This window comes from Dendropsophus ebraccatus, chromosome 1, assembly GCF_027789765.1.
Source record: "Dendropsophus ebraccatus isolate aDenEbr1 chromosome 1, aDenEbr1.pat, whole genome shotgun sequence".
In the NCBI taxonomy this organism is placed as follows: domain Eukaryota; kingdom Metazoa; phylum Chordata; class Amphibia; order Anura; family Hylidae; genus Dendropsophus; species Dendropsophus ebraccatus.
This window is the reverse complement of record NC_091454.1, coordinates 192,627,504-192,644,143: the sequence shown is the minus strand read 5'-3', so window position 1 is coordinate 192,644,143 and position 16,640 is coordinate 192,627,504. Positions and strand designations below refer to the sequence as shown.

The 16,640-nt window shown below is 43.8% G+C and overlaps 1 protein-coding gene across 1 annotated transcript in view; it reads left to right on the top strand.

Moving 5' to 3' along the window:
* The first annotated feature begins 4,230 nt into the window (after positions 1-4,230).
* Positions 4,231-16,640, top strand: part of CDS2 (CDP-diacylglycerol synthase 2) — a 36,788-nt gene continuing 24,378 nt past the window's right edge. Inside the window, exon 1 of the mRNA XM_069943136.1 lies at positions 4,231-4,374. Within this exon, the coding sequence (XP_069799237.1) occupies positions 4,324-4,374 (51 nt within the window). The 5' untranslated portion in view covers positions 4,231-4,323. The remainder of the gene's footprint in view (positions 4,375-16,640) is intronic.

The following is a 16,640-nucleotide window of genomic DNA, read 5'->3' as shown; positions in this document are numbered from 1 at the left end:
CCTGCATCACCATATAATAATAATGCCCCTGCATCACCATATAGTAATAATGCCCCCTGCGTCACCATATAGTAATAATGCCCTCTGTGTCACCATATAGTAATAATGCTCCCCGCATCACTATATAGTAATAATTCCCCCTGCATCACCATATAGTAATAATGCCCCCGTGCGGCTTTATACAATAACACTGCCCTCTAAGCCCCCATATAGTAATAATGCCCCCTGCATCACCATATAGTAATAATGCCCCCTGTGTCACCATATGGTGATAATACCTCCTTGCCTTTGTGTAGTAATAATGCCCCCTGCATCACCATATAGTAATAATGCCCCCGTGTGTCTCTTTACAATTACACTGCCCTCTAAGCCCCCCATATAGTAATAATGGCCCCTGCATCACCATATAGTAATAATGCCCCCTGCGTAATCATATAGTAATAATGCCCCCGTGTGGCTCTATACAATAACACTGCCCTCTAAGCCCCCCATATAATAATAATGCCCCCTGTGTCACCATATAGTAATAATGGCCCCATGTGCCTCTATACAATAACACTGCCCTCTAAGCCCCCCAAATAGTAATAATGCCCCCTGCGTCACCATATAGTAATAATAATGCCCCCTGCGTCACCATATAATAATAATAATGCCCCCGTGTGCCTCTATACAATAACACTGCCCTCTAAGCCCCCCATTTAGTAATAATGGCCCCATGTGCCTCAATACAATAATATTGCCCCCATATTGTGGTCCCCAGGATATGCAGCCTGTGACGGATCTGCAGAGCAGGGAACTTACAGTTCCCCTCTCTTTCAGTCTTCTTGACTCAATCTGCTTTCACTGGGCACTACTGAAGGTATATAAATCTCTAGTCCTAAATGTCTTGGATTCAGTGGTACTGTTCCCTACACCCGCCACTGAATCCCAAATGTACCTGTAAAGCTGATGAACCATTAGAACCTGGAAACCTGAAAAGATCAAGTCTCCCAGAGACCTCCTCAGTGCTTCCAGCAGGTGGCAGCATCTTTCAGTACCCACAAAGAGACACATTTCTGATCACAACGATCCCTGTATTTTCCAGCAGTTTTGTTCTTCTGTAGGCTTCTTCAGGATTCACCATAATGATCAACCCTCCACAGGATAGGTTCCTGATTGGTGGGGGTCTGACTGCCTGGGTTCCCACTGATCATAAGAATTGGGGGTGTCAGATATTCCCTTTTAAATACGCTTTACTGCTGGTGCACTGATAAGCCCTGACCTCTGCACGGAGCTCTGCACATTTTCCTTTCCTACTTGATTGCAGCTGGAGAACAGAGGTTATCAGTGCAGTGAAGCATAGATCTTTGTCTTCTGCTTGTTAACCCTTTTTTGTGTTGCAGCATGTAAGTAAACATTGGGTCACTTACACACTGCAGTACATAAGGGGTTAAGCAGAAGGACACACACTCTTACCTTCTCCCCCAGGCCCCCCCTTTTGCATGGGCCCCATAGCAACTGCCTACCCTGCCTCTATGGTAGCTACACCACTGGGCAAGACATAAAACCTGCCCTGGCCCATGGTGCAGGATGCTAGCCCACTTCGCTTATACAACACGTATTATTTTAAATGAGCGGCAATATTGTATAATCCGCTCTCTACCATAACACAGACTGTAAGTCAGGATCAGTGCAACAGAAAGAGAGGAAAAAGAAGTTATGTTCTATATCTTCTGTATATACTATGGGTATATATGTAGTGTATATACTATATGTACTGTATGTTCTATCTGTAGTGTATATACTTTATGTTCTATATAAACTATATGTAGTGTATATATTATATGTTCTATATAAACTATATGTAGTGTATATACTATATGTACTGTATGTTCTATCTGTAGTGTATATACTTTATGTTCTATATAAACTATATGTTGTGTATACACTATATGTACTGTATGTTCTATCTGTAGTGTATATACTATATGTACTGTATGTTCCATCTGTAGTGTATATACTATATGTTCTATATAAACGATATGTAGTGTATATACTATATGTACTGTATGTTCTATATGTAGTGTATATACTATATGTACTGTATGTTCTATATGTAGTGTATATACTTTATGTTCTATATAAACTATATATAGTGTATACACTATATGTACTGTATGTTCTATCTGTAGTGTATATACTATATGTTCTATATAAACGATATGTAGTGTATATACTATATGTACTGTATGTTCTATATGTAGTGTATATACTATATGTACTGTATGTTCTATATGTAGTGTATATACTTTATGTTCTATATAAACTATATATAGTGTATACACTATATGTACTGTATGTTCTATCTGTAGTGTATATACTATATGTTCTATATAAACGATATGTAGTGTATATACTATATGTACTGTATGTTCTATATGTAGTGTATATACTATATGTACTGTATGTTCTATATGTAGTGTATTACTTTATGTACTGTATGTTCTATATGTAGTGTATATACTATATGTACTGTATGTTCTATATGTAGTGTATATATTATATGTTCTATGTAAACTATATGTAGTGTATACACTATATACTATATACTATACTGTATACACTATGGGGGGAGATTTATCAAACATGATATAAAGTGAAACTGGCTCAGTTGCCCCTAGCAACCAATCAGATTCCACCTTTCATTTTCCAAAGAATCTGTGAGGAATGAAAGGTGGAATCTGATTGGTTGCCGGGGGCAACTGAGCCAGTTTCACTTTATATCATGTTTGATAAATCTCCCCCCATATGTTCTATATAAACTATATTTAGTCTATATATTAGTCAGCAGCAGCAGATTAGTCAGCAGCAGAGAGCAGGGAAGAAAGGATTACACAGCGGGAACTGTGGGAAAGCCGGTATTCAGAGGTCAGAGAGGTCAGTGCTGACCTCAGAGGAGATAGCCAGGTGATGTAGCTGTAAATTAACTCTTTGTTGTCCTGTTTTGGTGCCTATTGATTGGTCCTATTGATTTCTGCAAAAAAACCAAAACAAATTAAACAACAGTGACACTTTTAATATTGCAGCGGTAAAATCTAGAGCTTGGTCCATAGACAGCTGACCTGGGGGCAGGTCAGCTGTCTATGCACCATGTTGGTATCATGTTGCTATGGAGTGTACCCGACAGGTTTTTGGCTTCTCCTTTCTCCCCTCTGTCTATACTTCATTCCTGTTCAGGGCGCAGAATCGTCCTGAGGGAGTACTAGAGGCTATGGGTATATGGGTTATCCTTTGGCATTGTGCTAGGGGCTACTCTTATCTATGGTAAAAAGGACGTTTTATATATATATATATATATATATATATATATATATATATATATATATAATCTTCCCTGGGACGTTTCCCTGATGAACCTGTATTAATCTGACAGTGGAAACCCGTCGGATCCTCATTTTTGTGTGACTTTGCACCACTTTGAAATTCTAGCAATATACTGACATTGGTTCATTGTGATCTGGTGCAACTTGTTTTATGTCACAGTTGTTTCCTGTTATGCATCTATCTCTTTTACCCTCCCCCATCTTGTTGTTTTATCCCTCACGTTATAATAGGGAGGGGCCGTCTCTGAGGTTGGTGAACACCCCAAAATCCAGAAGAGGCAGGGGGTTAGGGTGGCATTTAACCTTCAATAATTTGGCATCAATTCATAGATCTGCCCAGTAATTGTAGGTGTGACTATAAAAATAGCTGTCAATCAATAGTAGGACCGCCCACTTGACCACTTAGCCAGGCTATGCAGATATTTGCATAAAAAAATTACAAGTTATCCTTGAACTTTCCCACCAAACTATCGATGAGTGTGTCCAGCTCTATAACATGCTGTCCACAGATTAGATTGCATTTACCATCTCACAGGTTGCCTCTAGATGTGTGACCTACTAACAATAGCGCCCCCACCAGGCTCCACTGAGGGTTCTAAGGTCACAGGGCAGGCGGATTACTGTATAAGCAGCGGTATACAGTATATATGAGGTTCGGTACCCTCCAGTATTGTATACCGAGAATATGACGTCATCGCGCCAAGCGGGCGTGGCCTAATCGAAGAGGGGGCGTGGCGATGTGGCGGGCCGCGCGTTCAGCGCCGTGCACGCGCTCTCCTTGTCAGCCAATAGGGGCGTGGTTTCGGGCCACAGCGTGGTCCAATGAGGGGGGCGAGGATGGTTGCGCGCGTGTCCGGCAGGCGCGCGGCCGCTGAGGAGGAGGCGGCAGGGGGAGCAGTACCGTACGTCAATACGGCCCGAGGAGCTCGCTGTGTGCGGTGTAGTCATAGCGGAATAGAGGATGACGGAGCTGAGGCACAGGGGGACCGGGGAGCACGAGCTGGAGGAGAAGGTAAATGGACGGGGGAGGCTGACGTGCAGCACTGTCACAGCATCCCTGTACGATGCGTTTTCTGTCACATGATGCGACTTTAAGAGACAAGACACTTTGTTTACCTCCCTGCAGCACTGTCTGGGCTCTGCTGCATCACTGTACCATAGCAGTGTATGGGGTCCTGCTGTGTGTCACTGCCTGACACCGGCCATTGCTGCTCCATAGAGGGCTATAGCTATAGGGTGAGGGGCTGGCCTGCAACCCACCTCCATGTCAGCTGGGGGGCCACCTTGCATGGGGAGTAATGGTATATCCCAGGGATGGGGAACCTTCAGCCCTACAGCTGTTGCAAAACTACAATTCCCATCATGCCTGGACAGCCAAAGCTTCGCTTTGGCTGTCCAGGCATGATGGGAATTGTAGTTTTGCAACAGCTGAAGATTCCCCATCATTGGTATATCCCAGTGGTCCCAAATCTGTGTCTCTGTACCCGTTCTCTAACCACAGCTCCCATTATGGCCGTCAGCTCGTATAAATAATGAAATATCCCATTGTTCCCTAGTGTTTGGCTCTCTAGCTGTTGCAGAAACTACAACTCCCAGAATGCCCTGACAGCTGATGCGATCAGGAGGGGATGGGATTTGTAGTTTCGCCATAGGTTGGGGGAACAATGTTATGAATACAGATAGGCAATCAAAGATAAATTACCTTAAAGTGTCACTGTCATATTTATTTATTTATTTTTTGCAGACATCAATAGCACAGGCGATTTTAAGAAACATTGTAATTGGGCTTATTAGGCAAATATGCCATTATCTGCATTCAATAAGACTTTCCCCAGCCCCCCCCCCTCTCTCATTCACTGCTCATTATCAGGAAATCTTGACTCTTTTACATCAGTCGAGCCCTGTGTAACCTATGGAGAGGGGAGGGGGAGGAGGGAGATTAGTTGTCAGCAGAGAACAAAGGATTACACAGTGGGAGCTGTATGAAAGACGATATTCAGAGGTCAGTGCTGACTTCAGAGGAGATAGCCCGGTGATGTAGCTGTAAATTAACTCTTTGTTGTCCTGTTTTGGTGCCTCATCTCCCTCAACCCTTCCCCTCTCCATAGAGAACAATAGAGTCGGGGGGGGGGGGGGGGGGGGGGGGAAACTGCTTTTTCATGATAAAAATCCATTTTTCGGCTTATAAACCCAATTACAAAGTTTCTCAAAATCACCTGTACTTTTGATTTCTGCAAAAAAAAACGACAGTGACACTTTAAAAAAATATTCTTTGTAATTGCTTTTTCTTGCTTTGTAGTTTTTATCGTTCATAAAATATGTGCAGACTCCTGCGTCCTGTGAAATCCATCAGAAGCTGCCTGATGGCTCAGTCTCCAGCCTTTATCTCTCCTCTCCTTAACAATCTTCTAACTTTACTTATGAATAGAGATGAGCGAACTGGGTTCGGGTTCGAGTCCATCCGAACCCGAACGTTTGGTATTTGATTAGCGGTGGCTGCTGAACTTGGATAAAGCTCTAAGGTTGTCTGGAAAACATGGATACAGCCAATGACTATATCCATGTTTTCCACATAGCCTTAGAGCTTTATCCAACTTAAGCAGCCCCCGCTAATCAAATGCTGAACGATAGAGTTCGGATGGACTCGAGCATGCTCCAGGTTCGCTTATCTCAAATTATGAACAAATAACTTTGCTCTGGCCTTGCAGAGTGACAGTCACTTTTTGGATGGATCATGGCCCTGTAACATGTATGAATAGGGCCATTCAAACTAATGGATCCGTAGCAGAACTAGGGACATGTGAATAAGGTCTTACTATTTGGTTTACTTTTTAGGTCTTTCACTGAGTATCATTGTGATGGTGTGTTTACACAGACAGATTTATTTATGTGACAGATATTTGAAGCCAAAGCCAGGAATGGATCTCAGGCTTTCCTTTATGACCTGTTTTCTGTTTATAGTCTTCCTGGCTTTGGCTTCAAAAATCTGTCAGATAAATCTCTGTATAAAGGTACCCTAAGACATAAGTGGCTTGATATTGCAATACGTTGCACATTTGTGTGCCAGAACCATTGTCCCTGTTTATAGTCTGTTCCTATAAAAACCTTTTTAGAATCAGGACACCAGCCCATCAGATTGCTTTTGCTGACAGACATCACCCTGAACCCCCATTTGTCTCTCCTCTGCTGAATGACTTTCTGAGCTGATTTATGACCAGAGCAAAGTTGGCCTTTATCTAATCAGAAATTAGCTTAGAAGATGGTTCAGGAAAGGAGGGGTAAAGGCTGGAGACTGAGCTGTTCGGCTGCTTCTGATAGATTTCACTGTGAACAGTACACACCAACATGGAGGCTACAGAAGGAAAGCTGTAGAGAGTTTTTAATTTCTACGGAGGAAATGACTCTGATCTTGAGAAAGAAGGCACTGCGATGCAAATTAAGTTCCGTGGCCTCGTCACAGACTGTTCCTGCACCTACTATGCTGGGGATCTGCAGCACAGGTCACTTCAAGTGTTTGAGGCTGGCTTCAGTTCCCTGCACAGTTGTGTCTCCCTATTCCACAGAACGAATAACGTCTGTCGGCTGATCGTTGCGTCATTTGTCTTTCAAACATGTTCAAAGACAAGGACTCATACAATTTATACATGTAGCTCTGTGGAATAGGAACAGCGGCAGCAGACCACTGCTGTATGCCTGGGCTGCCCGGAGGATCTAGTGATCACCCGTGCGGTCCCCCTGCCTGCTCACTGCCCCCCCCCCCCCGACTCACCGCTTGTAGAATGGTGGCGGCAGTGAGCGAGAAACGAGGAGCAAATGAGCGCTGATAGCACTCGTTTGCTCCTCTCAGTCGGCCCGTGGAATAGGGCCTTTAGGGGGTCCTGGTCACCCAGCAGTCCTCATTCTAAGGATCAGTGCAGGTCCCAGATGTCAGACCTCTACTGATCATAAAGTGGTACGCCATCACTGTGAGATCTGATTTCCCCTTTTGAGGGAATTTGTCAACTCTTTGTTATGTTCAGAGCTGCTAATAAAACAAACGATACCTGCCTTTTAGCTGACAGCTGTTTTGAAAAGTTATAAATTTGCGTTTTACTTCCATGTTCAAGTGCTGAAGAGATGGGGCTAAGCTGCAGCATGCATGCCTCCTCCCTCCCTCCCTTATCTGTATAATTAATGTATACGGCTCGGTGCTGAAAGCCAAGCCCTGTATATCAGTTATACAGAGCAGAGAGGGGTAGGGGAGGGAGGAGGCATGCATGCTGCTGCTCAGCACCACCTATATGACTCCTGAGCATAGCAGGAAACATGATTGTATAATTTTGACAACAGTCATCAGCTAAGAGACAGTTTTCATTAGTTTTATCCAATGTCAGCCATCGGCCCATGCCTGCAGCTCTGAGCATGTTATGGAGTTGACATATTCCCTGTAATTACTCTGATATATAGTTACAGAATACACTTCACTCACCAGGAGCCATGCCGCATTGTGTTGCTGAAGTAGTAGGCTCTAGTGTAGACTTTCATAGGAATTTAATGTCTGTCATTTCCCAATGACACACAGGTTATGCAACACTTCAAGCATTGTGCATGGCTCCTGTTATATACCCTTCTATAGGTAAACTCCTACAAAAGACGCCAAGAAGCGTTGTACTTATTCACTAGAGCCTTTTATGTTGAAGTGGTGCTTGTTTGGATAGCTGATTACCACGCCGGATGTTCATCGGCACAAAGGTCAAGGGGTCGTATCATTGTACCCCAAAGGTCGGGGCTCTCTGTTATACCATATAGACTCTGTGCACATGACGAGCCCCCGAGCCGTTTCCACATCTGCAGAAATCGGTCAGCCGAAAGATGCAATTCAGTGATTTTGTACAAGAGCCGGTCTACGTGATGGAGAGATCCAGAAGGAGCTGTAGCTGTCACAGCCCACACACCGCCTTCTGCCTTCAGATGTGGCTCTTACATCCTGTACTACAAGTCCCCGTGCCCTTTGGGGATATTATTTACACCATCATCATCTGCAAACATTGGGTGCTGCTGCTGGAGAAGCTGGCGGGATTTGTTGGTGTTCTTTTCTAGACAGCATTACTTGTTGATCCAGTTCCGTAATTTAGGCTAAATCTTAAAGGGATTTTCCGACTTGATGCATATGAAGCTCCATCACTGCATGGATATAAAGTTCCAGAACATTCTAGTATACTCATCACAGCAATATTAGTTTGTTCTCAGTAAATGAGACCTAAGGGTTATGTGGTCACAGGCTGCAACACTCACTAGCCATGACTTATGATTTGAAGCGTATCCACCTTAGGCAATGCTCTGTGAGCTAAGTAGATCAGTGAGATCTGTGCCTGGTAGGAGAGGATTCTGGCTGTGATGTGCATCACCTCCACATTCCTGCATGTTAAAGCCCTATAGCATCTCAACCAAGAATGGGAGCTGAAGGACCTGTAGGACCTTCTATGATGTCCCATGACCGTGAGAAGTGCTCACTGTAAGTAGGGATAATCTGCATTAAAATGTGTGTGTTTGTGTATGGTGATAGGTGGTGTATGTCTGTATATATTGATTTAGTAGCACTGTGAGTATGTTTATGTAACAGCTGTGTGTGTGTGTGTGTGTAGCAGAGCTATGTGTGTATGGTAATGTAGCTGAGATGTGTGTGTCTGTATATTGATGTAGTTGCCCTCTGTATCTGTGTGTTTTTTTTCCATGTAGCAGAGCTGTTTGTGTATGGTGATGTAGCAGAGATGTGAGTGTGTCTGTATATTGAAGTAGTTGCACTATATGTGTTTGGAGGTATGTTTATGACCTGTGTGAGGGTGTATTCTGAGGTAGTAGAGTTGGGTGTGGATTCTGAATGCTGCAGAGCTGTGTATGTAACAGTATAATGTACTATCATGGAGAGTGGCCCTGTCATTTCTGTGACCCATTCACTGCTTAAGACCATTAAGGAAGTTTAATTATGATTTTAATATATTATTTCCTGTTTTGAATTGTCTAAAATTGTGGTGTGTCTTATAATCGGGTCCGTCTTATAAAGCGAAAAGTACAGTACTTATCAGCAGAGATCAGGGCTGGTTAGAGTTGTAACTACTGAGTGTTCCCATTCACTTACAGCAAACAGTAGAATTGAAAGACATAGCTTTAGGGCAGAGGTCTCAAACTCGCGGCCCTCCAGCTGTTGCCAAACTACAATTCCCATCATGCCTGGACAGCCAAAGCTAAAGCTTTGGCTGTCCAGGCATGATGGGAATTGTAGTTTGGCAACAGCTGGAGGGCCGCGAGTTTGAGACCCATGCTTTAGAGTGTCTTCACACACACCGGATCCACAGCAGATTTGATGGTGCAGATTTGATGCTGTGTTCAGTTATTTAGTTCAAATCTGCTGCAAATCCGCTGCGATACGGGGTGTGTGAAGCTACCCTTATGACTATTTAGCTTTATGTTGATGAGCAAGGTTCTGCAGTATGTTTTCATTGTCTCTCTGTTACATAATGGTCGACAGTATAAAAACCAGGTGGTAAGTTACCACCTTCATTTTGGATGTTTTGTTGGATTATTCTAAAACAGTGATTCCCAACATGCTGGTGGTTGCAGCTTTGCTGCAGCTGAAGAGCCACAGGTTGGGAATCACCAATGTAAGGGGCCTATTCCACGCGAGCTATAATCGGCCCCATTCAGCCGATTATCGCTCGGTGGAATAGAGAGAACGATCAGCCGATGATCGTGTCATCGGCTGATTGTTCATTTAGGCTTACGGTGAAATAGCGGTGTGTGGGGGCGACCGACGATTCAAGCAGAGCAGCATACATTACCTGCAGGTCTTCTCCTCCGCTCCGTCTTCCTCCCCGGGTCCCGCTCGCAGCATCAGCTCCGGAGCGGCCTGACTAAGCTGTCAGATGCTCAGCCAATCACTGTCCGGGAACGCAGAGGAGAAGACCTGCAGGTAATGTATGCTGCAAGGACATCGCTAACTATGTCCCTGCAGCCCTCGCTCAACGATCATCGGGGCCGTGGAATAGGCCCAGTAAACGAGCGCCGATCTAGCAGATCGGCGCTTGTTTACATCGTTGCTCAGGCCCTGCTCCCCCATGGAATAGGGCCCTAAGGGTATGTTCATGAGTGACAGGTTTGTTGTAGAAAGTTCTCACTGTTATTCTTTCTTTCAAGGTTCTTGATCTCTTACTATTCACTTTGCCAGTGGAGCGTGTCCTTATACACTCGCACTCCTTGTCACTGTGCTTACACAGCGTGGAAAACACTCCCTACTGACAAAGGAATCGTAACACCCAGCTATGTACTGTCCTGTTCTATTCTGTCCTTTAAAGGGATTATCCAGTGCTACAAAAACATGGCCACTTTCTTTCAGAGACAACACGACTCTTGTCTCTAGTTCAGGTGCGGTTTTCAATTAAGCTCCATTCACTTCAATGGAACTGAGCAGCAAAACCTGCACCCAAACTGGAGACAAGAGTGGGTCTTTCTTTGGAAGAAAGTGGCCATGTTTTTTTAGTGCTGGATAACCCCTTTAAGTTCCCCTATTTCTCCCACCTCCATATAAACATACAAGTTTTTTGACATTGAGTTATTACTGTGTGTCTGCGGTCAGCCTATAGTGGAACCGTGCTCCGTCCTTGAAGCTGTATGGATGGAATTGGCTATTTACAACGCCGTTGCTTCCTCCTTATTGTGGTCACATAACCATGGTCAGCGGTGTGGGTATTACATGTGCTCCACACTATTAAAAGACATGTAATCTTTGTTTACAACCTTGAAAAACTAAGCAGGAAATTGCCTCTAAACTTCACCTTTAAGATCGTGTTTACTTTAGTGGTGTATGGACTATATAGTGTGATGTGTTTCGTGTGCCATAGTGCATGAGGCACCAAAGAATTGAAATATATCAGGATATTAATGTGGTTATCCCACGATTACAGCTTATCGGCTATCCACAGAATAGGTGTAAAATGGCAGATTGGTGGGAGTCTGACCCCTGGGACCCCCACTGGTCACAACACTCATCCATTAAAACACTGTAGGACTGCTGAGCATAACCTAAAGCTGTCTTCAGCAGGCATATACCCGACTTCTGTTCTGTTCAAGCAAGGGTATCAGGACCCTTATTCTCTTGATGTGGACTGTGTTTCCCCCTCCCCCCCCCCCCCACGCTAGACCCAGAAGTGTGGTGCATTCTACTCACTGCATCTTGTGTCGACCCCCGTACGCCATCTTGGGTCAATGACGTAGTCTTCGGGAGGCCGGCCGAACCGCTCCATCCATCCCTCATGCCGGCCCCCCTCTGCTGCGTCATCAGCAGCTCAGCCGCGATTGGTGAGCACAGGTGTCAAACTCAGGCCCTCCATCTGTTGCAAAACTACAATTCACATCATGCCTGGACAACCAAAGCTTTGGCTGTCCAGGCATGATGGCAATTGTTGCTTTGGAGCAGCTTTCACACCCCTGACATAGGGGATAAGTTGTGATCTTGAGATAACTCCTGTTGAGCAGTCAGATCCGTAAGCAATAAAAAGGGAAACTGATGTAAAACCTGTGCAGTATAGCTACTGAAATGGGCATAGAGAAGAATCCCTGAAGTGAGACGTATGCTGAGAAAAGAGAAGGCAGCGGCAGGTAAGGTGACATCTTGTAAGGATGGAAACTACTATTAGAAGACAGTATATCACAACACTGCAGGTATATTAGCACCTGTCCGCACAGTACTGGCTTTGTGTGATTGGGTAGCTAGAAGCCGCCTCTATAGTATGAGGTGACTTGTTGCTGGCAGATATAAAATACCTCGGCAAACCCTTCTAGCTACTCGAATGCGTTCTGCATCAGTCATGCTGTATAGAACTACCATATTGGATAAGACCACTAATGTGGTAGCCTTAACCCAAGTACAGTGGTATCATCTGGGCTGAGTTTCTGCACATTGTAGAGGTCAGTAAAGCGACCTCTGATTGCTGGCAGCATTGTATGTGTTGTTGTGTATGTGCAATCTATCAGGGTTTGTTAGCACTGTTGGAAGCTCTCTTAGGGTGGGTTCACACTACGGAATTCTCGCAGATAAACTCCGCGGAATTCCGTCGGCTGTCCGTGCGCCTTTCCGCCGGCTCCATAGACACTATTCTATGGGCCGGCGTATTCCGCGGCAGAAAGGCGTGCGGCTGTGCGCGCGAACAGCTGACGGAGTTCCGCGGATATTATCCGCGAGAATTCCGTAGTGTGAACCCACCCTTACTGTGGGTTCTGGATCATTGTGATATCATACTGACAAAATAGCTTTTATAATGCACTGCACTGTAACCTTTTCTGTCCACCTGTTGCAGAACCCCAACTTGTAGTAATTCTATGCCCATTTCAGGGCTACGTTAGAGTTGCAGTTTTGCACTTTGTTTTGCACTTACTAAAAAGGGTTGTCTGGTGAAAATGGATGATTTATCATGCTGTCAGGACTATGAGGAACATAACAGAGGTGTATACTTACCTGTCCCACTCCTCTGACAATTTCAAGGTTGCCTGCTGTCCTCTTCTTAAAGTGACTGTACCACCAGGCCCAGGCTGAAGCACTGGAGGCGGCTGACCCACCCTTAGTGGGAAGAAACTCCAGCCCCTCCATGACGTGACTCCATTAGAATCAATGGAACCCTATCATAGAGGGGCGGGGGTTTCCTCCCACTAAGGGTGGGTCGCCCGCCTCCAGTGCTTCAGCCTGGGCCTGGTGGTACAGTCACTTTAAGGAACTTGAACTTCCCCATGGTTCGATTCTGATTAGACAACCACAGTAACATTGTATATGTTGGCGCCTTTACCCAGGACTATGAGTAATCACTTTAGATAGTAGTCTGTGTCTCCTAATGCCTGGTTCTTATTCTACTACTGGTCTGTCTGGTGAATTGTCCCAGGATTAGGTATTAAATGTGTCTTAGATTGGGCAAGGTGTATAACATTTTGTGCCCTTGTCCTAGTGCCCCTTGGTGTTCTTTTCATTTTTGTTTTTCAGAACATCCGGTGAGAAGTGCCGGTGAGAAGAAGCCACTTCTAGTGCTTTGATTCATATTGTCTGGCTTATAAAATAGCAGAAATGATTGTTGTCCCAAACAAGAGGATCCAGAGCCACTGAGCATGTGTGACCACCAGCACTGACCCCATTAAGTGGACATTCTTAGAAGGAATGAAAAGAACACCAGGGGTGGTGCAGTTGGGTTTATTTTTATCATGTAAAAGAAGTTTGAAGCTCGCTCCCCCCCCCCCCCCATCTTACAGCTTTTCAGCTACATCACCAGGCTATCTCCTCTGACATCAGCACTGACCTCTCTGACCTCTGAATTTGAGCTTCCAGTGCTCCCTGTGGTGTAATCCTTTGTTCTCTGCTGCCGACTAATCTCCCTCCTCCCCCCTCCCCTATACATAGCACAGACAGGATCCGACTGATGTAGTAAAAGAGTCGAGATTTCCTGATTCTGAGCAGTGGATGACAGAAAGGAGAGGAGGGGGGACCTGGGAAAAGGCTTTTTAAATGCAGAGAATGGCAGATTTGCCTAATAAACCTAATTACAAAGTTTCTTAATTTTTTTTAACAGTGACACAGTGACAGCAATATCAGCTCATATTTTAAGTGATTTAAAATTGAAATTTCAAATCGTTTGAATGGTAAACAAACAAAATTGGAACAACTTTTAAGACTTGGCTTTGGGATGGGTATGGTTTTAGCATATTATTTAATTGTCGTCATGTGCCTCCCCCCTCCCCCTTTCGTTCTTCATTTTGTGCGGTTTCTTTGTTGATCTGGACTGACTTTATCATTGATTTTCTACAGAAACATTACATTCCTGTGATTGTATTATGATGCTGCGGGAAGTAACAGATTATAGCAATGCCGAGCGCATGAATTATTAGTTTACAGGCAACGCTTGCAACAGCTTTTCTTTTCCTTCCCTTATTGTCTCCTCACAGCAGTGATAGAACAATGGTGAATGATAAGAAACCACCTACTGCTACTAATAGCTCAGAAAACCTACGCTGCCTGTCCAGAGGGGCCATATGTACAAATCCATTAGGCGTTATGTATGTGACCAGATCAGATAGGTCTCCCTTATTACTTTCATTATATTGGGCTTACTGCTCCGGTCTCTGATATGTTGTTACTCATTACAATATACTATTGGGTAGATATAGGCCACATTTTACCTGACACTCCGATTGTAGAAGTCATCTATATTGTGTCTTAGGGGTATACTGGAAGCAGGGAATGGAAAGGGTACAGTGGGTGTATATCTGTCTAGCTTATGTAAACGGGATCTGTATACAAATATATGTACACTTTGTCTATAGTTACAAAATGTTAGAGGTACACTGACTGTTTTAAAGGGAACCTATCATGTTCATGCTGCTTGGATCAGGAGTCATCAGGGAGGTCCCTAGTGGCCTCTGTTTGGTATTGACCAAGAGCTCTCTTCCTGTACCCAGTCACAGCCGGTGGGGCTGAAAGAAGCTACCAGGGTCCACTCCAAAGACTCATGATTACATGAAAGCGAAGACTCGTTTCTTTTAAAGGGGTTATCCAGTGTTAGGAAAACATGGCCACTCACTTCAATGGAACAGAGTTGCAAAACCCCACTCAAACTGGAGACGAGTGGTGCTGTCCCTGGAAGAAAGTGGCCATGTTTTTCTAAAGCTGCTACAGCCGTGGCATCACTAAAGGAGCAAAGTTTAAGTAAATAGAGTATACTAAAGAACTATACAAATCTTTATGGCTATGGACACATTTGTACTTTTTCTTTTTCTTTTTTTTTTATGTTTTTATTTTAATGGTTGGTTTCCTAAATGCAAAATTAGGCAACATTCTCTATAACAGTCATCAAAAATGTCCTACCACTTTTCTTATGTAGAGTCTGTGCAACTTCCTTTACATAGCTGGCTGTTCAGCAGAATCGACCGTGCATGAGACAGCATGATTGTAGTAAATTTTTTTTTAATGTTTTCTTACCCCCTAAGGGTGTGTTCACATGTACAGGATCTGCAGCAGCTTTGAAGCTGCAGATTCAAAGCAAATCAGTTGTAGGCCATCAAATCTGCTGCAGATCCTGTATGTGTGAACGCACCCTCAGGGTACAAACACACACGGCATATACGCTGCGTATTTACTGCTGCAATACGCAGCAGATTAGATCTAAATAACTGAACACAGCATCAAATCTGCTGCGTATCTGCTGTGTGTGTTTGTACCCTAAGAATATATCTTGGGCACCCTTGAAGCAGGCAAAAAACAGGACAAATTGCAAAGAAAGCGATTTCTTTTTAGATTACAATTTGCTGCTTAAAACTTGATTCCCTTAGGGTGCGTTCACACCGAATTCGCAGCGAGAAATCCACTGCGGATCTTTTACGTGTGAATGCACCCTAAACGTACCACTGAGGTCTTATCCCCACATTCCGTGTGTGTGTGTATATATATATATATATATATATATATATATATATATATATATATATATAATTGTGTGTGTGTGTGTGTGTGTATGTATATATATATATATATATATATATATATATATATATATATATATATATATATATATATATATATACATATATATATATACATATACAGCTATGTCTGGCAAAGTTTTAAACTGTTTCAGAGCTCCCAGCATCATAATGATACACGATGCCTGAAGTTCTGGTAATCCTTTCCGTTGCACACCGTCCTTATTTACGGATTGTGCTTGGAACGTGGAAATAAGGCTTAACAGATTTAAAAAATATATTTTTTTACATTGGATTAAGGCGTTTCCCTATAATCTGCATTGGTCAGTGAGTTTTATCATCCTGCCTTCTTGCCTTGTAGGCTGCGGATACGTCATTCCCCGTGGATAGATCCTCCGGCTGTACCCTCGTGTTAGTTTCCATGGCAGAAGGGCAGATTAAGTCCTGTTCCTGCTATGTCTGTATGGGTGATGGCTGCAGGATGTCGGCCTTGTGTACATGACTAATAGACATCATTTGCTTCCCTATGTGCAGAGATTCATGAACTCTCTTCATGCTGTTTGCAAATCCATTTTCCACCGCGTAGTAAACACGTCCTAGACCGGTATTGTTTTGCATTTTCTCTTTGCCTACGACACGGATGGAAATATTAGGTCAGGGTTGTCGGAGGCGGCATATGTCAGTAACCTTTGCTTTAGCAGATTTGTACAGGAGCCTGTATGATCAGTGTTAAGTAACCTGTGACATTCCAGCTGTCATTGAGCGGAGCCTCATATGTTACATGCA